The 26341-nt window shown below is 35.4% G+C and overlaps 1 protein-coding gene across 2 annotated transcripts in view; it reads right to left on the minus strand.

Annotated features, from left to right (window-relative positions):
* ITGA1 (integrin subunit alpha 1) overlaps positions 1–26341 on the minus strand; it is a 318815-nt gene that overhangs the window by 261534 nt on the left and 30940 nt on the right. For both annotated transcript variants that reach the window (XR_010622425.1, XM_065739886.1), the window contains exons 6-19: positions 25681–25808; positions 19735–19883; positions 17616–17766; positions 16162–16327; positions 11888–11961; positions 10247–10391; positions 9374–9516; positions 7805–7948; positions 6139–6393; positions 5573–5703; positions 2495–2658; positions 2213–2349; positions 1155–1265; positions 129–214 (exon numbers count right to left, since the gene is read on the minus strand). Coding sequence is in view for 1 of the 2 variants with exons in the window: in XM_065739886.1 (XP_065595958.1) it covers positions 129–214; positions 1155–1265; positions 2213–2349; positions 2495–2658; positions 5573–5703; positions 6139–6393; positions 7805–7948; positions 9374–9516; positions 10247–10391; positions 11888–11961; positions 16162–16327; positions 17616–17766; positions 19735–19883; positions 25681–25808 (1984 nt within the window). In the remaining variant the exon portion in view is untranslated. The remainder of the gene's footprint in view (positions 1–128; positions 215–1154; positions 1266–2212; positions 2350–2494; positions 2659–5572; positions 5704–6138; positions 6394–7804; positions 7949–9373; positions 9517–10246; positions 10392–11887; positions 11962–16161; positions 16328–17615; positions 17767–19734; positions 19884–25680; positions 25809–26341) is intronic.

Raw genomic sequence — 26341 nt, forward strand, 5'->3', positions numbered from 1 at the left:
TGTCCAGACTCTATTGTTTCTGTTTTGGAAATTATGGCACAGCATTAACTTATCAGTCTAAAGATTTTATATTTTACATACAAATTCTGTACAGTTATCAAGCAATACAATAAACCCAGTGTAGTTACCTGTCTCCAGCTATGCTTGCTTTTACATTCAGAACAAGATCTGAAATGCATTTATTTTTGGCTCCACAATCTTTTGTGAAAGGAATCTGCAACAATAGTATTTTTATTCTCAATTTTATTATATTGATTATTAAAATTAAAAACTTGCATTTTAAATCTTCATCTAGTCTTATACATGATCTCCTGTCAGACAATCAAAATAGCATTCCCTAATATTAAACAGTTTAACATGTCAATATTATCTTGGAGAAGAGAGGCTCCAGGGAGACTTCATTGCAGTATTCCAGTACTTGAAGGTAGCTAATAAACAGGAGGGGAATCAACTTTTTACATGATCTGACAGTATTAGGACCAGGGGAAATGGCTTTTATAAATAAAAGAGGCAAAATTTAGGTTATATATTAGAAAGAAATTCTTAACTGCAAGCATGGTGAGGCACTGGCACAGGCTACCCAGAGAAGCTGTGGGTGCCCCATCCCTGGAGGTACTCAAGGCCAGATTGGATAGGGCCCTGGGCAGCCTGAGCTAGTAGGGGGTAGCTTTACTTAGAGCAAGGGGACTGGAATTAGATAATCTTTAATATTTCCTCCAACCCAAGCTGTTCTATGAATCTATGACAGTTTTTTAAAGGGCCAGGTGAAACAAAAATTTCCTCATCATTCCCTTATAAGTGATTCATCTAAGTTAGAAAAATAAGCAAAAGTAAAAGCATGAATGATGCCAAGAACCACTAAAATATACAACTAATATTTCCCTGAAAGAAAAAAAAAAAAAGAAGCAGTCCCATCACTCACCACCTTCATTTAGCTCTGGAAAGCTTTAAAGCTAGGGATTCCTAGACTGGTTCCCAAACACACTTAATTGAGTTCTTCACACTTAAACAGGTATTTAAAAGACATATCTATTGGATGGGCTTAAAAACTCTCTCTCTTTAGTCAATTTGTGAACAATACTTTCAGGTCTTGTGTGGTCTGTGAGTTGTACCATAAATATTTTTCTTATTAATACAGAATTTTGCTGACTTACATATTCAGATACTGAATTTGGCAGGTTGCTGTCAAGAACAGGTCCACTCTCTGGATCAGAGAAATTAAACTCCAGCAAAACCTTTACAGAGTCCTGAAAGTCAGGTTTGTCCTACATGATAAAGAAAATAAAATTACTGTTATGGACATTAATTTTAATACCTAAGCGAGTTAAGGAGGATATTAAAAAAAAAAAAGAAAAGAAGAAGGCTGAGATAAAATATTTTTCAGTTACGCTGTCACCATTCCTCCTGGAGAAGCATTTGATTCCTTATAAATACCAACTAATGCTTCTGTGTATGTCATTGTCATAAAAATGTCACATAGCAAGAGCATTTCCATCACAGTCTCATTTAAGAATATCTCAGAAATGTCAGTTGGTAGACTTTCCTTTTCAGCTGTGCTTCAAGGATCAGTAAGACAAACAACACTGCTATGATCTTTGGTGAAGTCAAACTGAAGTTGTTGCTAAGAAATATACTGCACGCTGAAGCAAATGTTAGCTGCTATTTATTGTTAGTTTTGAAGTATGATACAACTGTGAAGTTGCTAAACATTTAAAATGTGGGAAGCTTGCAATAAACACTCAATTCACTCTGCACATTAGTTATAATCTGGTCAATTTCATTCCTGTAGTCACTAATTATGTTTCTGCTTTTATAGTCAATTAGTATTCCCTATTCCCAAACCTAATTTGGGTGCTTTTGATTACAGTTTTATTAGAAGAAATGGCACCAATAGTCAAATTAAACGTATAGCCCATGTGCTCCTGCTGTTATGAATGCACTAGAACTATTAACTATGACAGTTGCTTAATTCAACTTAAATATGTTGTGCTCTTTTCTAAGACAGAGCCATACCAAAGAGACAAATGTAAATAGAACATTTTAAAATGAAATAACTTATATGTATGTGCATATAAAAATATCTAAACAGTAAATGCATTTTATACACAGTTTTATGATTAATTCTGGTCCAATTTTACAATTAATGGAATACATCTGGATTATTACAGTGTCAACTAGAGAAAAATATAGCCACTTTAAATGATTTACTTGCCAACATGTAGAAGTTATGCTTAATACATTCTGACCCTTTGATAGTTATATTTTTTTGCATTTTCCTCTCATGGGTTTCTGTGAACAAGCTTCGAGATATTTGTCTTTGTGCATCAAGAGTAATCCAGTACTGTAGACCTGCAAAGGAAGTGGAGATTAATATTCTCTATGATTTTACTGTTAGAGTTTTTTTTTTTTTTTTTTTTTACAATCTCTTTAAAAAAAATAGAGACTAAGTTGCACATAACAGTTGTGTAACATATCTCAGAACTTTCCTACTTACTGGATTCAAATATATCTTCCTTTGACTTCAGCCTGGTCTTAAAACAAATGGTGGCATTTATGCATATTGTTTTTCTTTTGTTTATCTGACAGTTTTGCTGTTGGATATTGATACTTTTGGGCATAAACTGCATAGAAACATTTACTTCAGCCACATCACGAGACCTTAACAAAAATAAAACAAAAACATGTTAGCACCTTGAAGATAACGTCAACAACCTTTTTTTTTTTTTAATTCTTAAGAAGGAACATACAAAATTTGCAACAGAGTACTGAAATACACACATATTGTAGTAAAAACAAATTAACTATACTCTTAATGCATATTGTCAATAAACAACATATTAAAGAGGAAAAGGTCATAGGGTTTCTCCATAGTGCTGTACTTGTTTCAGATCAGATACCAGATGAAAGGAAGCATCTCAAAAAAGCATTTAAGCAATTCTAAAGAGCTGATCCCATTTCACAAGAGACTGAAGACTCAGACTGATTCTTTAGGGCAACCTCAGACAAACAAATTATTATACAAGGGCTAGAGGGTAGCGTGTCATTTTTCAATTTGTGGGTAGATAAAAAGGCTGGGGTTTACTACCATTTTTTCCCACTTTTAACGCCCCTTTACCGCCATCCCCTGCAATGCCTCAACCTTTGCTTTGGATCTTTTCCTGTTTGGCCTCAGTACAGAATATGCTAGAGTAATAAATCAGGAGAAAATGTCAGAATAGCTTTATTTTTTTGTTCCAGATTTTTTGAGCTAGACATGACAGTGAATAAGCGGGTGAACATTGTACTCAGAAAATGCAGGGGTGGCAAGAGTTGTGTAAAAAGGTTAGATGGCTTGAAGGAAAAAGGCAGGAGGTATGTCCACCGGCCTGCAGGTCCCAGGCCCTGGGAAGAGGTGGGCAGTTCTTCCTCTTACTTTCTCCTCATGGTCGCCTCTCGTAGAGGAGCTCTGCCTTTTCCCCATCCTGCATGCACCCTGGGTCACTTTAAACACCAAAAGCTTTGATGCAGCTGCATGGTGGCCAGACTGAGGAGCAGGTCAAAGTTAAAAAATGAACAAGGAAAATAAAGGGTGAGAGGGGACCGGGTGACTTTTGTCCCAGCTGGATGAGATCCTGAGCTAGTTCACTGCACGGCTGCACAAACATTTGGAAGGAGAGCAGTGAGCAGTGGGACTGTTCAGCCTGTGCTACTCCTGCCCAAAGAGAAAGCCAAACTTTTCCATATGAAAAAATATGCTTGTCTCCCATGCATATTCCCCTATGTAGCAACACTATTAACTGCAGTCTACATGAATGAATTTTAAGAAAAATTCTGCTTTACCTCACACTGATGATGGTTATAAGAACTGGCTAAGCACTGCTGGCCTGTTCATGGAGCCTTTATCACAACTCACTGAGAATAAATTGAATTTATGTGGCATCCCTGTTCATCAAAAATGTATTTCAAGTAATCTTTGGAAAAGTCTTCTGATATTCCCACACATAAACTGATGACTGCAATCCAGTGCTGACAGAGCAATAAATTACAGTAATAATAATAAACTGCTGTAAGCATTGAAGGCCAAATTGGAAGAGAGAAAGATTCTTTTAATACTATCAGGACTTAAAATAGATTAGATATCCATTGTACCAAAACAGTGACAAACTTGCAGAACATAGCAGTTCTTCCTGGGACAAATCTTTACAGTCTTAATGATTCTGTATTTTGTGTTCTACTGTAGAAAAGATTGGTTATGGAAGATACCAGCTTTTATAAGAACAAAGAACTTGATAATCATGATCCTAGATAAAAGTTGGAAAATGCAACCAAAACTGAAGACAGAAATTATTAATCATGAAATGTTATGATATCAAATCTAACGTCTGATTTTGTTTTTCATGGGAGAATACGAATCATAGCTCATAACGTCTGTGATTAATACTAATTATTGTATGGTTTCAGATCCTGATACTACAAAGATTTTGATGCATTCCTTTCCTTTCTGAAAGCTGTCTTATTAACTCTGCAGAGCATCGGGCAAAAATAATATTAACAAGGAAAAGGGCAGAGAAGGAATTAAGTGTGAAACAGTATAACTGAATGTATTTAAAGAAGATTAAAAATTTCTGTGATATCCTTCTGTGTCAGGTTGCAAAAGTTATTAGTCAGGAAAACAAACAGAAAAATGACTTCACTAAGGAGTCTTCTATAAGCTGTGAAATGGAAGAGATTCTCAGAAAATCTACAACTTTTAGGTGATCAGTGTTACACTCTAATGTTGTATGCATTTTTGCTAAAGGGTGAAATACTGGAGAAAGACAGCAAATGAATCCACTGACACATCAACATTTACTAAGACAAGTCAGCAGATGAACACAAGGAAATATGGCAGTTTGAGGATGGTAAGCAAGACCTGTCCAACAAGATGGTAAGTCAGAGGGGACAACAGGACATGGAGCTGGACTAGCAATTGCTTTACCAGAAAAAGAATTGTGAAATAGTTTTATCTGTGGTTTAGAAATGAGAAATCGTATGTTTTCTCATTTTTTCATATTACTCTTATTCCTTCAATATATATTGCTCATTATTCCATTGGAATTCTGATCTTTTATCAAACAAACAAGTACAGTATTCACCAGACAGTATTCTTCTTAATAAAACTAGAGCTTTATCAGTAGGAGGTCAAGTGAGTTGCACTGTCTTAGTGATACCCCTACATTTGAACCTATCCTTCAAATTGCTAATAAAACAATATACACTATAAAGGAAAATGATTCCTACAACTCCCTTATTTTACTTTGTTCCACAAGTGGAATCAGTTTCTATTCTGAACATGCTCCTTGAGAATAGCAAGCACCAAATGTGAAGACCCTACAACATTCCTATATTCATTACTACTATCTAGTGAGTTTTATACTACTTACAGAGACACATGAAAATATGAGGAGTCGCATCCAGTGTCAAAGTATGGGATGAAACCAGTACAAAATCAGTATTCTCAAAACAGTCCAAACTGTAGTGCAACTAAAGTTACATAGGCATCACAAGATAAATGTTTATTTTCTAGCCTGACAGCTGCTGTGAATATCCATACCAGAAGAGGGCAGCCCCACCAAGGCCTCCAATAGTGACATCAATCAGACCATCATCATTTAAATCCATTTCTCCATGCACAGACTGGCCAAAAAATTTCACTTTCTCCCCATCTCCTCCGGATGCAATACGCTGTGAAAAGCATTAAGAGGTTTATACAGTGCATATTGATGGATTTCATGGGAACATACAACATGCCTTTATTGGCAGTTATATGGCTTTTAAACTCTTTAAATCTATTATGTTTTCTTTATAATAGCCCTTAAAAAGGTTACCATAGTAACAAATACGCTATAAATATTCAGAATTACAAAATATCTACTTTTTCTGGCTGTACAGAATATACCAGGAGGTTTCTAATAAAAACATGTAAGTATATCTTCTAACAACATTAGAGTCAAATTTGGCTACATTAAACTGAGTTTAGAAGTACTGAACATTTAAAAAAAGAAACTGTCATGACAGGTGAAGTCACAGTTTGATTCCATGTTGGAAAAACATGCGTAAATGGGAATTGTCCTACACAGACTTACAGAAGCAAACAACCTGTAAAGTTTTACCTCATACCTGTGTATATTTTTTACTGATTGTGTTGCCATGGCCATGATAAATATAAACAGCTCCCCGATGATCATCCTCTAAGGGAGACCCTATTACAATGTCGTTATACCCATCAAGGTTGAGGTCCTTCACTGCAGCAATTGCAGTCCCAAAGCGTGCTCCGCAGGGTTCATTCTTAAGAACTTTGCAGGTGTCATGTTTTAATGGTGAGCAGCATGTTTGTTTTATAGGTTCGAGACTCATCTGATACTCAAACTTTGTCTATGAAAGAACAGATTCAGTGAATTTCCACAAACATTTTAGTGATGCAGGTTTTAAAGAGCTCCTGCGCAAAAGACAAACTGACAAATTAAATGAAACGATTATATACTATTCATAATGACTGAGTTCACTGTAGAAACTGATTCTGTAATTATAATGTTTTTAAGCAGGGGGTATGAAAGATAATCTTGCTCCCTCATTTCTGCATCTGCTTATGTTATACATATATGCCTAAGTCACACATTTATAAGAAAGCACAGTTTTGTAACAGCAATAAGATGTTACAGTAAGTAATCCACTTCATTCTCAACATAGTAAAAAGATTTCTTTTCAAAGCAGTCTCTTAATTTGAGAAGTAAGCCAAGTTTTAGTGGAATCACAGATGGAAATACTGTCATTCCAAGAAAAAAAAAAAAAGAATTTCTCTTAAATAGATTGAATTCTGTCCTCAGCACACCCAAACTCCATGCCCTCACATGGCCCTGTACTCTTCTGGCCAACAGCATCCAGTGCACATGAATCTTAGACCAAAACCACAGATACAGCATATGTAGCCAATCTTTCAAAGAGATTAGCCCCAGAAGTTAAACGATTAGTAAAATCAAGCAGTTTATGCACCTCCTTTGTTTGAAGAGTAACCAAAGTAGTAACAACAGGAAAAACAAATTTCAAACACTTGCAATTAGAGGACACTGAATTCTTGTTTTCTAGCCAATGTTATTCACCTTCAATCTGTTGTTGGCAACACACATGTAGAAATTGGAAGAGCTATTTGTCAAATAGATACAGTCTTTTTGGACCTTTTTCTGCCATGGCATTTTAGGAGACCACTATTTCTAGGACCTATTTTGATAACTCTTATTACAATATGCTGTAATGCTGGACTAAAAAAGGGGAAAAAGAAGAAAAAAATATAGAGAAATTTGGAAAGAGGGACTTATCAAATGAATAAAATCAAGCGTATCTGAGGTCATCCTCAATCTAGATGTGACATATTAAAAAGCTGTTGAATGTATGGGGCTTAGACCTAAGTTGAGGAGGCACAAAAACATTGGAACAGACATTTTTAGAATGAATGAGCCTTACATTTCCCAAATGCATAACAGCAAAAAGAAAATATGACAGAAAAATTAACCTCATAAATTTGCATCTATGTTATATCGTGGTTTAGAGAATATAGTGTTTATCTATACAAAGTACTATGCTAGAGTAAAAGGGAGAAATAAAGGTTTGAGAAGAAAACATCCAAATATAATCAGTAGTACATTCTCTGTTATCAAAAATACGTTTCTCAGTTTCCAAAATGTCTTTTTTTCTTTTTTTTTTTTTTCCAGCTCATATTTCATTACAATAAGGATAAGAGGACAGAAAGGAACTAATTCTGTTCCTGGTCAAGAAATAAAATCCTTACTTTGTTCAGAGCATAGACATATACTTTCCCTTGTTCCTCTTTTTCAGTTCCCATATATGTAGGAGCTCCAACAAGGAGAAGGTCTGTAAATGAATCTCTGTTGATGTCAATTGTGGTAATAACACCTCCAAAGTATGAGCCAATCTGCAGGAACATAAAGGTATAAATCAGAGGCAGAGTCAGCAGTATCATGCAACAATTCCTATTCAGAGACCTATCTTAGAGTTGTTTACAACAGTGCCAAATGTCAGCATTATGCAGACATTTTCTTTGCTATCTAGAAGAGGCTTTTGGTCAGTTTGACTTAGAAGCTTGTTTTCTGCTTTAAGGTTCTTTGTCACATTTTTTGCTTAAGAATGATTCATCCAAATTTGTTGGGCTTGAGAAATTCAGATGGAGCCTCCTACCTGCTAAGGGGACTGGTACCCCTCAGGACGGACAGAGTTTGAATAGAGTTGTCCTGGGGAAGCTAGTCACAACAGTAATAAATAGAAGAAAACTGATGGTCTTAGGTTTGCCAGGAGAATAAAAAGAGGGATCAGAGAATGATTTGAGTTAGAAGAGACCTTAAAGGTCACACATCTCCAACCTCCAGCTGTGGGCAGAAGTGCCACCCACCAGATGAGATTGCCCAGGGCTCCATCCAACCTGGCTTTCAGTGTCTCCTGAATGCAACTTATTTTAGTGCCTCACCACCTCCTGAGTGAAAAAAACAACAACAACACTTTCTAACATCTAATTTTAAAATCCCCTCTTTTAGTTTAAAATCATTTTCCCTTATCCTACTTATTTCCAAAGTGATGGATACATTCATAGTCTAGGCACAAGGTGTGGGATGAATCTATCATTATAGCTAAGCTAGACGCCCTTTGTTTCCTTTATGTTTAACATGAAAAGTGGCCCTTTCTAGTGCTGGATACTGTCCTCAAATGGATCATATCACTCAAACCTGAAAAACACCTGCTTTCCTTTGTTGACTCTAAAAGTTTCTAAGACTGATTAGCTGAAATGCAGATGCCAGCTATAGAAGATGAAATTTTCATAACTTGATTTGTCCTGAACAAAGACTGTACTGCAGCCTAGAGAGACTAGAATCAGCAGGACTTTCAACTTGTTTAAACATAATATTATACTACCACCTCTAATTATAAATTATTTTTTTCCTGAAGGAACAGCTGCTACTCAGTACAATAAACTATCCACTATTTTGTGCAATACCAACTAATGCTTCCTCACAGAATATTGTTTATCACATCTGTTTCTTGCCAATAACATACCTTTTCCAGGCAGTGGATAAAAAATAGCCAAACTAGAGATGGCTATGACCAGTTTTATGTCAGCAAAGGTTTACTCTCCACACAGTAGATATTCAAGGGTCTCTTCCTACTCTACCTCCTGCTACATATTAGACCAGAGCATTTACCTAACTTTTGTTTCTGATCTTGTAATCTTTCTGACTATAACTTACAGTTCTATTAGGCTCTTCTGTATCAGAGTTTTTTCATTTCAAAAATTGTTATTTCTCTTTCTTATGCCATACTCATATGTTAATAACAAAAGCATACTTACTTGTTCTCCTTTTAATCTCTGAAGTACTTGAACCTCTCTTCCTTCCATTTTATAAATGATGACTTGACCAGTATGATTGTATCGTGGCTGCCCTGCTATGTACAGAACACCTCCAGGTGTCGATGCTGAATTTACAGTATAGCCTACGAAGAGAAAAGAATTCATGATCCAGTATACATAGAATGCATCAGATATACTTGCTGTGATTCAGAGGATTTTTAAGGCTTGGCTCTACAAGCAGATGCTTACTCTTAAATATGCTAAAGAACAATAGCAGGGGCAAATAAAAGGGCAGAAGGTGTATTTGTCTATAGGCTCAAAGTCATGAGCAGCAGTGTGTCATGAAATGTGTTTCATAGGCTGGTAAGTCTAAACTTCAGTAGAAATTTTTTATAATATACTGTTTGCCATTTATAGGTAGTATAAGAGGATGATGGTACAGGGGAAATAACCTGTAAATAGCAGGTTGAAATGAAAATTGTCTTTGGCTGTCAAACTTATAGTGTCCACTAAGTGAAAGAATACAGCTCAATTTTAAGCAAAGAAGATTTAGATTGGATATTATATAAAGCTTTTTATGAAGGCAGAGAAAATCTTAAGAAGAGTGCAAGGGGAATCTTCAAGATCTCTGAACTAATCAGAGATCTCTATTGGAGAAAAGTTTAGATACAATTAGATCTACAAATGCTTGGACTAGCTTTTGGATTGATTTATTTTTAAAGAACAAGAAAAAAATCCTACAATAGATGTATCATACATTAAAATTTTCCAAGACTCCTAGAATGCCAGGTAATGGAGAATATTTGTAAATGAGACTTGTAAAAGCATTTTTATATATAATAAAAAAATTACAATATGGGCTGACTTTCTTACCTAGATAGGCTGCAAGGGGTTCAATTTTTTCTGAATGTCTGTCACGAAAAGTGTCATTACTTGGTATTGAAATATCACTGTCCTTCACCATGACCACTGTGCCATTCCAGTCATATGCTCCAACTGCTCCAAGCATAACCCAATCCTTGTGTAGAGAAAAACAAAAAGCCTTTTTCAAATGTGAATCTTTTTTAGACCTTCATTCATCACACTGCTTAGCTGGGCAATGCTTTCTGTATGCACACCAGATTTAGCCCTGCTTTTCTTAATATACTATGGCTCCCATATTAGAGGATGTCTCAAACTGTTTGATAAGAACACAAACAATTAAAAAAACACTGACTATTCAGGAAAAGTAACAAACTGAAATATAGCTCCTGCTACTTTAGCTTATCATGACACACAAGATAGAAAGATGGAAGAGATTTAGTGAAGCTAGTCATAAAGTATATCTAAATGCAGCTCGAAGATGAACTTTTAGAAAGTTGAAAGGTTCTATGCTGAACTTGTAAGTATTTAAAAAACACCTTTTGTCAAGGATAAATGCTTTGCCTGGAGGCATGAAGGCAGTCTTCTAGATAAAAGTGACATCCAAAACCCTGAGTCTGTCAACAAGTCAAGGATTGAGGACCCACTACTGAAGTGAGGTTCTAATGACAGCAGTTCAGTTTCATGGTAAATTCAATCATATGCTCTACCAAATAGATAAGCTCATATATCTTCCCTTGGCTCTCTATAAGGATAATACCTTTATGTAAGGTAAAGTACATCATTTGAAGGATAATGTACATTTCATAGTGCACAGAGTGCAAATGGATGTAGAGTATTTCTGCAACGTAGTATTTATGTTACATCCTGCCAAATGTCTTCTATTCTTTGTTTTACCTGTGATATGCTGACTTGCAAACAAAGCTGTACAGGTTTTCTTACATATATCATTTGTCTTGGATCACTCAAAGTCTGCTCAGTTCAATTACTTTCCTATTGTGCTCTTTTCAACTGCCACTACTTTTTCACATCTTTAAAGTCTAGCTCTTTCCAGTTCCTTTGATCTTATGCTAAATTTCCATTTTATTTGTGTACATTAAGCATGGGTATTTTCTGAATTTCAAAAATAAATAACACATGCAGGGAATGACTTCTTCTATTAACAAATATTCCCAGGGATCTTGACATCCTGTTTCATAAGTATTTACCCCCTGAGAATTGAGGTATTCAATACACTAACAGAGCTAGCAATGTGTTGTGTTACAAATAATTCAGACCATATCAATTACAGAAATATTTATTACACAAATATCTCCCGTCTAAATTTCATCAACACAATACAATCACAATTCATATATTAATATTTATAGATAATGGTTTTATAGTTTACATATTATGGAATATTTCCCTGGTAGATAAATACTATGGGAGCACTATATTCAGAATCAGTGTGAATAAGACACATATTCTCTCTCATTTTAAACCCTTCTTCATGTTTTACAAAATACTAGATTAAAGGAAATGTGGAAATATCCAACAGCAAGCAAGTAGAAGGACTGCAGAAAGAATTCTGAATACTTTTTCAAAATTTGTGCCATTACCAACAAAAATATACTTTGTAAACTAACTTCTCTTTTCAGACAGCTTGTTTACCTGGGAGTAATGAGCACTGAAACCAGCTTGTGACATTTCCATTTCAAATGAGGCTGCTTGTTGGTCTGTTGTTGCTATTAAACAGAAAAAAAAAAAAAGATTTTTAAGAAGTTTTAAAAATAAATGAGTTGTAGTCTAAGTAAATCTGAGAAGTGAAATTAAAATGCTTTTATGATAGTAATGGATAACAGAATTAATAAGACTAGTCTGCTAATATAGCTTGCAATCGATTTTCACAATAAATACAGAAATTAAGATTTGTGTTAAATGCTACCACTAAGTGAAAGAAACCATTTCCATCTTAAGATAATATCTCAGAACTTGTCCAAGTAATAATTCTGGGCTAAAACTGAGATTTGACCTCAGACTGATGTTAAATATGTTTGGAATGTTTGATTAATATGGTTAAGCCATTTTCCACTTGAGCTAAGTGAATAATAAAACACATCCATGTAACCCTGGCCACATATTCAAGCAACTAAAAAATTGTAGGCAGCTAGTAGAACTTTTAATGCAAAACATTTGATGTTTGTATGAACCTTTGTTAAAAACAACATAGGGAAATCACAACCATCCAAGATTCATAAGTGTTAGGGAAGGGCTTGGGAACAATAATTCTTCCCAGAAATTCAAATGAAAATGTTTCTATTTCTCTTAAGTGACTGAATAATAAAGGTATCATGTGATTTAGTACTACTGTCAATATCTTTTCAGGTAGTCACATCTTGTGGCCTTTCAGCAGGGTCCTTTGCTCTCAGGTACAAAAGCATCACAACTGAAGTAACTATATTCTGTTTATTGATTCCTCCTTGAGAACATGTGATCGTAACAGGAAGCAGAAGGAACTATGATCTCTGTTCTGAGTCTTGTCCAGGAAGAACTGATAATTTGCTACCAGCTGAGTGCTGAGGCAAACCTCAAACAGAGTGAATGAGGCTGAGGCATAGCAAGATATGGCTGCACAAATTTCATGCATTAGGACTACTAAATAACAATGAACTTCTGCTACTCAGCAGCTAAACCCCAAAGACTGCTCACTTGTGCATGTCTTCACTAATTGCTGGGATTTATGACTAGTCATAGTAAGCAGACATGATCTCAAACACAAAATGTTCAACATACAAACATGGACTAGCATGTTTCACAGGATGTAGCTGCTTTGCTAAGTGGAAAAAAAAAAAGGCTGTTTTTGAATATACAGATTTTAAGTTACCCATTTGCTGATAAACAGTATTTTTCAGTGACAGCATTAATCATGCAACGAAGGATGCTCATTAATGAACTGAGAAAGAAAGGACTCTCATAGGTTCAGGCAGAAGACGATGCCAGTACTGTCAGTATGAGCGCTTTTGAATTCTCCTTAGATAATGGCCCCTAATCTAACTTTCCATTGAGTTTTAAACAGCCAAGTATCTAATAAACGATGTTTTGTGAAAAAATATTTGTGCCTGCCTAAAGATCGGACAAAATACAAAAATGTTGTTAAAATGAGAAGTACATGCCATGAGACACAGAAGCATATGAAAAAGATTATGTGTAAAAATCCACTGGCTGTCAAGTTTGAGTTTTTGTTGGATTTCATTGCTAAACTCTCCCCAGATTTTCCTTTGCAGTTTATTATTATTATTATTATTTTAAGGCAAAGAAAACAAAATGAAAACAAGAAATCTACAAGCAGAAAAATATCAAATGTATTCCTACACTAGTAGGAGGCTATTTTGACTAAGACTTTTAAGTACATTCAGATAAAGAATTTCATGAATCAAGTTTCCTCTGACCTCCGTGTTATATACAGAAATTAGTTCAGCTACACTGTATAAAGTCAATTAAACTTCCACAATGCACACATCCAATGAACTGCGCTGTCCCAAGAAATCTGCTTTTCTTTCCCTTCACCACAAATGCATCCTTGGCAAAAGTTGCAAACTAGGATAGTTCCTGAAAGGCTATGGGAGAGGCCAGAATCCTTATCTAAAGAATAAAGAAAAATGAATTTATAGCATCTTCAAGCTCTTACAAACTCACTGAAACTCTTCCCAATTCAGTACCATCACATTTTGGCTTAAAACTAAGATCTCATCTCAGTTTTCACTCTAATTTGCCTTGCAGACAGAGGAAGCAGTTTCTGAGACTTCCACGGGTGGATGAGAAGGTAAAAACTGTTTCATTTCATAGGGGTCTTATTTAGAAATCTTGGAACAGAGCGAAGTCCTATCGAAGATTTGGAAATCAAGGAGTTTTTTGGGCATGGCTGAGTAATCTATAACTCTAACAGGATGAAGGATATTAATTTTTAACCTTTTCTCTTGATGCTCGTGTAAGTATTTTTTTGTAACACAGCCAAGTATATCTGAAATGATATTTGAAAGTAAGGCAAAAATACATCAAAGCACAAGAATACTAATAGTTTGTAAGTTTTTTTTTTTTTTTCTAAATACAAAGCTGTAATTGCCTCTACATCTTTTGCAGAAAACTAAAACTGAAATCAAGAAGTATTGCAGAATATGCTGATACTTAAAGGAGGTGTAATAAGCTGGTATTACTGCATTACCAAAGGGCATCTATTTATCATATAAATATATAACATTTCTGCTATTCAATCATGTAGTTCTATTCTTCTCCATCTTCATAACTACAATTGTATAATTAGAGTTCAAAACTTGTTTAAATGGTTTGCATTTTCTTTACTGATTTACTAATGTAGTTTACTAATTTCTAATGTCAATTGAAGGGTTAAAGCCTGCTAAATAAAGCATTCCTTCTTAAAGGGAAAGTTTAAGGCCAGCTTATTACTCTATTTGCCCAGGCTGGGGTTTCATGTGACAGCCAGGCACTACCTAATGGCTACTGACCACTGAAAGGGATAAGGTGGAGAATAACTGACACTGACTCTTCTACTGACATCTGGTTGTTCAGTGGGTTGTGCTAGACTGTGAATCCTTGAATCTTATCACTCAAAATGTACTGATATCCAGAATTTCAGTGTTCTTGTGTCTTATATCCTTTGTCATGTCACGGACCAGTAAAACAGTTTACTAAATTTTCATTATAATTTCATTATATATTATAGAGGTGATTAACAGATTTTATTCTAATAATAGAAGACAGTGTTTCTTCTCATGTCTCAAAAACTGACGGCTAAATTTTCAACTTCTCTTTGAATAACTGTTTTGTAACTGAAAGAAGTGTATTCTTCCTATCAAGCATAAACTTAAAATAGTTCCTATTCCACAAACTTTAAAGTACATGATAAGCTTCAGTAAGCTAAACTTTGGTCTTTAGAGAGCTTAAATTGTCTCAAATAAATTTGTTTTATAAGTGAGGAAATTAAATCCTCCGGAATGGAAAAATATGGGAATATACAAAATGGAAAAACATATTTAGTAGCAGTCAGCTGAAGACAGAAATATTTAATTCACACTAAACGACACACTAAAAAAATACCTACATGTCTAAAAAAACATTAACTCCAATTTAAAAAGCCTTAAAATATTTTCTTATATTTATATTTTTCTTGACATTGAACTCGATAATATCTTTTGTTCCAGCTAAAAACTACACTGTTCTAGCTACTTGGAAAGCTAGAATGTTGAAAAAAATAAGCCCAAACAGATGGATGTTATCTTTGTATGACACCAAGCCCTTCAGAGTTGGCCACTGTCATTTATAACTAATAAAGTTCAGTCTTCTATTACCAGCACCGTACTTCAAACAGAGTTTGATGGTTTTGCCTAATTTGGATGGAGAATGTGAGCAAACATTAAGAGATGACTTTTCTCTGCTGAAATCTGACAATCACAAACATTTCCAAAGTGAAAAATGTATCTTGCCAGTTCTATATACCAAATATACATTAACTTGTACAGCAAACTAATACATGTAGTTAATAACTAACCATAAAGAGAATTTAAAGGCAAAGGCAGACAAACACATGATCATGGGGCAGTCTAGGACACGCTCTTGCAACACTCTTTTACATAACGGAAGGCGAGTTCAAGTTCACCCAGGGGTAAAATGGTAATGGTTACTATAGTGACCCTTCTTACCCTTCCAGGCTACTGTCTCCATCTGCTCTAATCCATTTGAACATAATTCAAATTATTATCTATGATTTTGATGTGTACTGTAAAATATCTTTACGATCAGCTTAAAATACACTTGCTTAATGCATTTTATGCAGAACAATACATTGCAAAGGAAGATAAAAGCAAGTGGTCTTGTGTCTGCTTCAGCAGTAATGCAGGCATAAAGTAAAATTTTAAATAATGTCCTACCTTCAAGGGCAAATATTCTTTCTCCAAGTGCTTCAACAATAGTTACAAGAGCCAATTCATCTGAGACATTGAAGAAGTGCTTTTCAGTAGGCTTACTGGCAATTGATTTTATTTCCTCTACAAATTTCTCAGTACTTAAATTTCCTCTGCTGTAGCTGCCAAGAATCTAAAGAGAATTTTAAAAAGACAAAAAAAAAAAAAAAAAAGAGTCAGGGTTATGTTTGAAATCCTACTTTTAAAAGGTACCTTTGAGGAAGGTTGACAGAAAATATTGGAAAATCGTATCTAACCTCCACTGTTCTATTAAAACCTCCCTCTGATTTATAGTCTTGATTGATTAAAAGACATTCTTTTGTAACTAAAACTGAACTGTACAAGAGCGCACTTTTTTCTTCTGAAAGCATCAACAATAGCAAGCAAAGCAAACGTATGGTGTAATATGTACTATCCTCAACTGCTTTCACCCTGTCTTCACAAAATTCCTATGATTTGTTGAAGTAAACCTTAATTTAGAAAACAAAGAAAAAACCTGTCCCAGACAAAATATATAAACTTCTAAATATGCACCACCAGTCCTGCTCACAACAGTGTATGAATAATCAAGGATGTGTTTATTTAGGCAAAGAATAGTGTTCTTTGTCACAAATAACTTTATTCTGTAAATATATATCTCATGACTGGTTGCATTTGGAATAATTGTACAAGACTTCAAGTTTGGCTAATAAAAAAGTTTTAGTGTTGCTGCTGTGAAAACTCAGGATGCCCCAGAACAGAAAGATTCATTTTTCCAATTCCATTTATTTTACATGGGGAAAAAAAAATAAAATCTGCTCACTTTCTTGCTTTGAGAGGGAAACTCCAAATACATTTCAATGTTCTAGCATTCCTGGACACTGGATCAATTCAGATTCGGTTTTAGACAGAGAATTTAGCTAGAAATTACTGCACAATCAGCAAAGATTTTTCTTCACTTCTCACTAGCTTAATAAACATAACCACTGAAAATGAAGTCCATCTGTAACTAAACCTCAGTTTTATGATTTTCTTTAATTTCAAGAAAATAACTTTCTTGAAAATGTTTTGATTTCTTATTATGTCATTGTACTGATACTCATACAAGTAGCAGAAAGCTTTTCAACACCCGGTAACTATACTTCTAGGATTCATTCTTTAAGGTGTAAAGGGGAAATGAAAAATCTATACTTCATCAGTTTTCGCTGTTTGAGATTATTTAGTATGTACTCAGAACCAGAAAGTATTATAAGACAGGTTGTTTTTACTAGAAAAAAAAAAAGAGAGAGACAGGAAGAGAGACAACCATTGTACATCTTTTTTTTTAATCTCTGAGATGACTATACTTCCATCAAGATTCTTTGATACGAACTTTTTAAACAGACATTTGGAAGGTGAAACGTTTTTAAGACTCCTACTTTTTCCCATTACATTTCACTTACAGCAATAGCAAATCTCTGAATGTTTTCATCTTCACACTTATCAATCACTTCTTTTAATCTGTAGTTGTCATGTGATTCCCCATCAGTCACAATAACCATTACTTTTTGTACTCCTCTTCGTGCACCATGAGCCTCAGTAAATGCCTCTTCCCTAAATGGGGAAGGTAAAAGGTTTGGAAAAAGGCAAAGTCAACATTTAGCACATGCATCATTTTTGCTTAGTCAACCCTGATATAAAATACTTTAACTAGGAAATAGGAAAAAAGAAATAAAAATTAACCAGGAACAAATACAAACAAGAACAATTGGAATTTAGGTGTCAGTTTACAGTCACAGTTTCATAAGGATTCTTACAACTGTGACAAAAGAAAAGCATATTGTTGGATGGTGAATAGATTCTCTATTCCTATCCAAACAAACTGTCACCTTAAAATACTTTTGGCAACTTAAAAAATAAAACACAACATCAATCAACACCCCTCCCCTGAAATCCGCATACAAAGAAATCTATTTCCACACTAAAGCAGCACTTCAAGTGGTCAAAAATATTTCTTCAGATGCCAGAAGACATTTACAGTAAAACAGGATGTTGTAGACATAGCAGAAGCAGACTCCCAGTTAGTGATGGCAGGCATGGATGACGCATGAATACCACAGATGGGGAAAGGCACACTGAGGTTTCCAGGTAGTATTCATGCAGACATGCATGACGTGACATGGAACCAGAAAAGCAAAGGCTGGATAAAGGTTCCGGAGAAGATGGAAGGAAGCAAGGCTTTCTCTTTTTAGAAAAATATCTCCAACCTTTAAGACTGCCCACGCAAATAAAAGCTAAGATTTACCTCTGATAACAGCCAAAAATTGAAGTTTGGGAGGACTGCAAGAGCTGAGGCAACTGATCATATTTCCTATATATACAAGCCTGTGATGGTTTGCGGTACACAGGGACTTTCTGAACCACATGCAGTTTCTCAATATTTCCTAATTTATCCTGCTTCCATGAAGATCCTTGGGCTTCCTTAAGTCCCTACTTGTATCTAAGCATTGGCCTAATATTACTTATGAATAATCTGTTGGGTTTAAGACTTATCAAAAAATCAGATAAATAAATATTTAATCAGTAAGATGTTGTGCATTTAAATTAGATTAATATTTTGGAAGAGTGACATGTTCTTTCAGGGAATAAAGTTTTGCTGTTATGTTAAAAGAAGCAGAAGAGAAAAATTATGAAAGGTTTAGCAATGCAGATCGTTGTTATACTTGTATTTAGCCATACAGTTCATTTTAGGTAATCCTCTGTGCTAGAGCCAACTCTGAGTCTGACCACAGTGTGTGCAGGACAACCAGGGTATCAGGCCTAGCCAGTATGGATTCATAAAAGTGAGTTCTTGCTTGACTAACCCGATCTCTCTCTAAGACAGCTTGATCCACCCAGAGGCTTAAAGCAGGTCCAGAGGAGGACCACGAGGATGATGAGAAGCCTGGAGCACCTCTCCTGCGAAGACAGGCTGAGGAGCTGCGCTTATAAAGTCTTGAGAACAGAAGGCTTTGGGGAGAAAATTGCAGTCTGTCATTGCTTAAAGGGAGCCTACAGGATAGAATTATATCATCCTTAAGGACCCTTCAAACCCAAGCCATCCTAAGATTCTATTATTTTTTTTTAATTTCACAGTGCTCTAGAAGATTTAAAGTGTTATGATATAAAATTTCTAGACTTGCTGACAAGTGTGGACTTAAATGCCATGAGAATCTTAACCTTAGAAGAAAGAAATTAATACTAAAAATTCTGTCTTTTCCCATTTTCTGTAAAAAACTTCATCTATCCCTCTACATACACAATTCCTACCTAATTTGTGTGGACATCCAAGTCCTTTAATTGCCTTTGCTTAGGACAACAATGTTATTCCATGTATTTTCTCTTTCCCATTTACTCCACTCAAGAAACTGCTGCCTTTTCAGGTTGCCACATGTAACTGTCATGGAGGTTGAACAACATCTTTTTGTCCAGACTCTCCTTAAATCTCATTTATCTAGCTAAAGTGAAATCAGCCACACCTTATTTTTGATATCTGTTTAAACATGTTTTTGTCATATTCAGGAAAATATTTTGTGAATTTACCTTGCTGTATCTATTCCAAGGGCTGTCATAGTTTGTGTGCCTCCCCTCTGACGTATTCTCAGGGCTGCAGCCATCACTTCTTCTGTTGTTGAGTAAGTATTCAGGAAAAATTCATGGACTACAGTCTGTCCATACTGAACAATTCCAACCTGAAACACACCATTTGTACTAAAAATCAACCAACATAGAAGAAGGTACCTGTCTCTCTTGCAATGACGTAAATGCACATCTGTACCTAAAGCCAGGAAAAAAATCTAAACTCTATGTCTATTCACCAAATATGAAGCACCTATAAGCATTTGAGCAAGACAAACTAGGAAACACTTAATGTCAACTAAATCTTTCCAAGTTGTTTCTGTATTAAAAATAGGAACAAAGTATAATGCAGACTCAGCTCCTTGTTCTTCCTGACACAGGGTAATCTGAGATGCAGCTCTGCTCACTTCTAGGACAAGGCACTCAATACCCTAATAACCAGTCACAACTTTTCAAAGGAGATTTCCTTAAAGAATATGAGGCTGTATTTCATGCACAACTCCTAATTCTATCCAAACATAGAGTTCCATAAATCAACAGTATATTTATCCTACATGCAGCCTAGAAACAACACTCTATTGACAAATTTAGGCCCTTGAGGTTGAGAGGAAGACCTAAGTACCTGTATCCTTATGAAGACAAAAGGCCATAACCATTATCACAAGAGGAGGTAAGCCAAAGTAATACCCCTGACAAGTCCTACAGTGAAGAACACAAAATGGCAACTCCTGGAATTGGGGAATGATGGAAAGACTCAAAACAATCCAATCATGTTGGACTGAAATCAAACCACATATGTATGAGGGAACATGCTGGCAAAAACAAACAAAACAACAGCAACAACAAAGTAAAATGAAAAGAAGATAAGCAATATCCTTAAATACTAATTAATTTCCCTCATTAAAGTCACTTTTAATGTTTTGGCAGGTATTTGACAGCTTTTACTGGGAAGAATTCACACAGTGTTCCATTAGCATATTTCAATTTTATGTTACACATGGCAATTTATAGGTATTATTTAGGATAATGCAGTATTATGTGGCACATTTATGTTGCACTCATCTATTTTTAAGAGCACTCTAGCATGTAGATACTAAGCATCATATTATTTTAGGGGTGGTATGTACTTTGCAATTGCTTTGTAAGTGTTTTCTGAGGTACTCTCATAGTCTCTCAGACTATGCACAATGTTTGATTGCTGGCATTCATTGCTTATATTAAAACAAAAAGGGAGACTTGTAGTAGAAAGTAGATTTTGTCAAATATTTGGTACTAGACATTGATATAATGATCATTGTGAAACACTATCTACATAAAATTACAGAAATGTAATGCAAAATCTATCCCATTTAATTCCTGTTACCCCTTGAAAATGCACTTTAATCTGGAAAAACCTATGTAAGCAAGGGTAAATTTCCCCTTTTTCTGATGTTTTAAATCTCTCTCAGAGACATACCCTCCTCCACCTGCAGCTAAGCATATCCAGAGGCTGAACCTTCTGGACAGCAGTGCATTAATTCTGCACAGGGCTTACACAACAGGCTGGGCATACACTGTATTACAGCTTGCAGTAGTCTTATGGCTCTGAATGAAGAATTGTACATATCTGATGATAAATACAAACTATTTTAACCCTTTCTCTGTAAGGCAACTATTCTGTGGCACCTATCTGTGAAAGAGACACTGAAACATACACTGTTATGATTGTTTCTGTTTTGTAGATAATCCTACATTCATGCCAGAGTTTTCCTTTCTTCTTTTTTTTTTTTTTGTGGTAGCAGATAACAAGCAATTTCTAAAAATAATTATTATTTTGCTAATGATTATTAGCAAGTTATTTGACACTTCCATATAACCTAATCTGAACAGGATGCTGCTGATCATTTAAAAAGGTTTCTGTTAACTGATGAAAAACAACAAATTTTTATCATACTTGGCCCTTTGGATCAGGAGGAATGCCTCAGTTATTGCAGAACCATGCCCAAGAAACACAGCCAGAGACTTCTGTGTATCAGTGAGACTGCTTCTGTGGATCCAGACTCCTGCACTGAGAATTTTGTTGATAGAATGGGTTAAATTAACCACTGACTTCTGCCAAGATCGTGGTAATAAGCGTCTGTCCATCTTTTGCTGTTCTAGATGCTGATGTTGACTTTTTCCTAAAAAAAGACACTGACTTGTCTCATTTCCTACTTGAAAGGAAGCACTGTCCATGATCACAGCAAGTAAACATTTTGAGCATTTCCTTCTCAGGAAGTGAATAGGAAGAACATCTGAGTCTGGAGAACTGCACTGTGTTGCATAGCTTGTAAATCAGGAAGGAAAAGGGGCATGTGGTTATCTTATGGGATACAATTGTTCTGAGAGACTCTTCCTTAGCAGTAGCATTGAAAACACTAGTCATCACGTTCTATGTACTTCATGGCATAAGTGATGTGCCACACCTCACAAAAGGTAACATAACTTCTCAGAATCCACAAAACAGTGCTAGGCTGCGTGTCCTGGTCTCCTGCAGGATTATAAATTAAAGTTCAACTTTTAAAATTACAATTTTATTATATGAGATAGTGATGAAGGTTTGAAGATTTGCCTTCTTTTAATCTAATAGAAAATCATTGATGAAACACCTACTCAGTGCAAGTACATAAATTATGCAGTTTATAGATAAAAAAATCTTAAAACTGCATAACTTCAGGAATGTCCATTTAAATTAACCAATTAGTTTAAATCTGAAGAATGCAATACTATGCTGAAGAACACGAATTCTGCCCCACTTCAGAAAAGATTATGTTTTTCCCAGCATTATTAATTATAATCAACATCTTTTCAGTTTCTAAGTTTATGTTCCCTACCCGTGCATACCATAGATTTTATGTTATACAAGGGAATAATTCTTTAATTGTCTCCAGTTCCTATGAAAAAGTCGTTGTAAGAGGGAACAGGCAAGTGAAAAGACTGTTCCACTTTGTGACAAAACATTCTAGATGAAAATAACTTACTGTTGCTCTTTCTTTTAGTGAATACAGCCTCTTTTTAGGAAAATATATTCTGGCTTTCCTAATCAATTACTAAACTATGTTATATATGCAAATTATATGCTGGGATTTACACCAGGAGGATGTAGGAAGAACTATTAAGATCAGCTGCAATTTGTTTGGTCTACTATGCTCACCAGGAGTCAGACACAAATTACTTTCAAGCCACTGAAGGCATCTTTCTCCATTCTAACTGCTTTTTAAAATGCTTCTTCAAAACACTTCTGTTCTTCTGGATATAAGAGATGACACAGCAGCACTGATACAATCCTTTTGCAGTTAAAACAACAAGCAGGCCAAATACATATGACTGGCTATTTCATCTATTAATAGAGGAAAAAAAACCACGTTTTAAACTTTCTGAGTGCCATTACAGTTTAGCTTTGAGCATATCAAAGTATTTTTTAATATCCTTCTATAAGAAGGCTGCTTATATATAAAAGGGTTAAAAAACACATTTTTACATTAAAAGACATAGTTCTTTCTGTAGAATTTAAAAGAGAAAAATAAAAAAAGTATTTCTTAGCAGTTGTATTAAAATGTGGAATAGGGCAGAGAGAAATATTATTTCTCTTGTTTAATCCATATTCCATTTCCTCTTCTCCTTTGTCACTTTTCCTTTACAACTTCTATCTCTGGGCTCATGGTATGCAGCATAAACATCAATATGGCATTATTGTTTTAGAGAATGGAAAGAGGAAAGAAGGAAGTATTTCTGAAAAATATTATACTAAATTTTGTCTTTTTGCATCTGAATCTTCTAGCTTTCACTTTCAAACATGCCAAATGGGACTCTGAGGAATTTCTCTTCTGACTTGCCACAACCCTAATAACTATTGTTCATGGACAGGGTAAACGAGAGTGGAAAATAATTCTTATAAGCTGGTAATCAAAACATAGTTTTGAACAAGTCACACCCAAGCTAAGAAGCTATTCTGTAATCACTTCATTCTTTTCCTGTACGAGAAGAAAACAATCTGAAGTCAGTGAAAGTACATTGGATTTCAGTGAGCTCACAAATCCTGAGAAAATGAACATGGGAAAAATGGTTAAAACAGTCAAAGTGAACAACTGCTCTTTTATTTCTATTTTGTGCTCCCAGATAAAGGGGAAGAAACCAGCCTGTTCTGCTGTTTCTCCAGTTCCCTGTGCAACAGTCATTTACATTCAGCCTTTGAGAAATGAGACCGCATGAGTGGAAGAAACAATAACCTTCTTACTGCCTGAGACTATGACAGTGTCCTTAGATAGGGAGCTGGGAGGAAAGGAGAGGGATAGTTAGGATAAAATTCTGAGAAGGAAGGGAGGGGAAAGGTAACAGTTTCCCCCCAAATTCTTTATATATTTGCCCTCCATTTCAACTTTTTCAATCTTTCTCTCCCTTTTCCCATTCTTATCTGCCTCTCAAATCTTTCAGCTCTATAGTAACCAGATGCCAAAGCTCACATTCTTGAGAGAATAAGCGTTTATAAATAGTTAATAATTCTCTTCTTGAGAAGAAAGGGTAGCTACGCCAAAATGTGGAAAGGATGGATTTTGTAGGTGGAGATAGCTGCTGGAACACAAGCAGGAAACCAGCAAGAGGACTTTGTGCAGAACAAAGCAGGAATCCAAAATCAAGTAGAAGAGAGGTGTGTCAATTCTAAAATTTTAGAATCTCAGGGTGAGGAACAGGGCGAGGGTGCAGTATCACTGATTGCCCTATTTACTTCCCCTTTGAAGCCCTTTGGGCACAAGACAATAACGATTTTCATGCAGCCATTGATCAGTACTGGGAAGTGTATTTTCCCAAGATGCTATGTGCGCTTGAGTAATCACCACTTTAGGGACCAGGAAGATTTTTTTTTTCTCTGTTAAATCTGACAGTGTTTTTTTCCTCTTCCTCACACTATCTGGGAAAGTGGCATCTTTAAAATAACAGGACATGATTGTGAAGGTGACACTTCATACACAACAATTTAACAGCTAGCATTCAGCACAGCGAACAAGAAACTTGAATGTTACCTCTATTAACTTGGAAAATGAGAGATACTCCCTGTAGGCAGTCATATCATTTACACCTAAAGGAGATAATATGAAGTAGCAAATAGATAGGGTACTGGTCTACAGCATGTCAAATACCATAAAGAATCCTAAGAAGTCCTTCATTTTGGGAGGAAAGAGAGGAACTAGTGACAGGAGGTTCCTGTCAGTCGAACTTTTTGTTTAAAATGTATTTGTCTTCTTATGTTATGGTCAAACTGCTGTTTTCATACTTTGTTGAGAAGGCTGTGAAACATACTGGGTCCTCAATAATTGGTTGTAACTTAATGAATTCTGATGAAACTGCTCTGATGTAGCAGGGAATTTGGGCCTATTTATAAATAAATGAAGCTTCTGCGATTAATAACATGCAGCTTAACAGACATTTGTTAATCATGATTTCAAATGTATATGCTTGTTGCTCCACAGCACAAAATTTTGAGCATTGCTCGAAAAATCTTATGATCAAGGGTCTGAATCATGAATGTCTGTCTTAGAAGAGCAGAAATGTCCTTTGTGCTATAAAGACAAGAAGTGTCTGTGGAAAGGAAGGAAGTAGGAAAGGACAAAGCTCAAACTGCCTCACTTAAGACATTTAACTTCTGTCACTAAGTTAGAATACTGGTCTCTTCAGGCAGCCTGAATAACGAGGGAAGCGAGATCCTCCGTGATACCATTTCTCAGCAGCACAGATGGACTTAGTTGTGGTTTTCAGCTGCTTAGTTCTTGTACTGCACTGCAGTATGGTCTTATAATTACAAAGGGCTCCATAGTTGATTCTCTTATCTCATTTCCTATGAATTCTGTTGTCTATTTTGCAAGTTAAATAACAATAAAATGTCAATTACTTTACCTGTGTTTGCTGAGGACCTATATCCATGTTTCTCAGGAGACTGTTAAGGAAGGCTGTGACGCTTTCCCATGGATAAATGCTATTGGACCCATCAAGCACTATGACGATGTCCAACTGGGTTTTACACTCTGCAACACAGATGGTCACATAAGAATTGATTTAAACAAGGTTGAGATATATACTTGCAGCTACAATTACTTTCATGATGTAGTAATAAGCATACATCCCTCTATACTGGGGCTAAGCTGACATGCTTGATGGAAACTGTCACTGAACAACATTTCCATGGTATTTTAAGCAGTTTGGTATTTCTTTCAACAGCGAAGCACTTTCTTGCAAATTGATATTTAAGAAGGGATTAGAAGATCACATAACTGGAATATTTACTGGTGACCCTGCTTTATTAAATATCTATCAATTAGTCTCTGATATTCCAAAGGACCCGGCATTTAAGAAAATTGGGTTTGTATTAAACCTTAACAACCTTAACAACATGCTGTCATTGTTTAAAAAGAATCTTCTGGCCTTAAGTAAAAAACATAAGCAACTATTTTTAGCAATTGTGTTTGGATGTTACATAGCCCTCTAATAATTGTTTATACCAAGATAAACTCCAAAATTAGCAGGAATTTAGGTTATATACTGACAATGAAAACATTTA

The sequence above is a fragment of the Cyrtonyx montezumae genome, unplaced genomic scaffold (assembly GCF_038088225.1).
Source record: "Cyrtonyx montezumae isolate F1298 unplaced genomic scaffold, pur_monq_1.0 scaffold_25, whole genome shotgun sequence".
Classification (NCBI taxonomy): domain Eukaryota; kingdom Metazoa; phylum Chordata; class Aves; order Galliformes; family Odontophoridae; genus Cyrtonyx; species Cyrtonyx montezumae.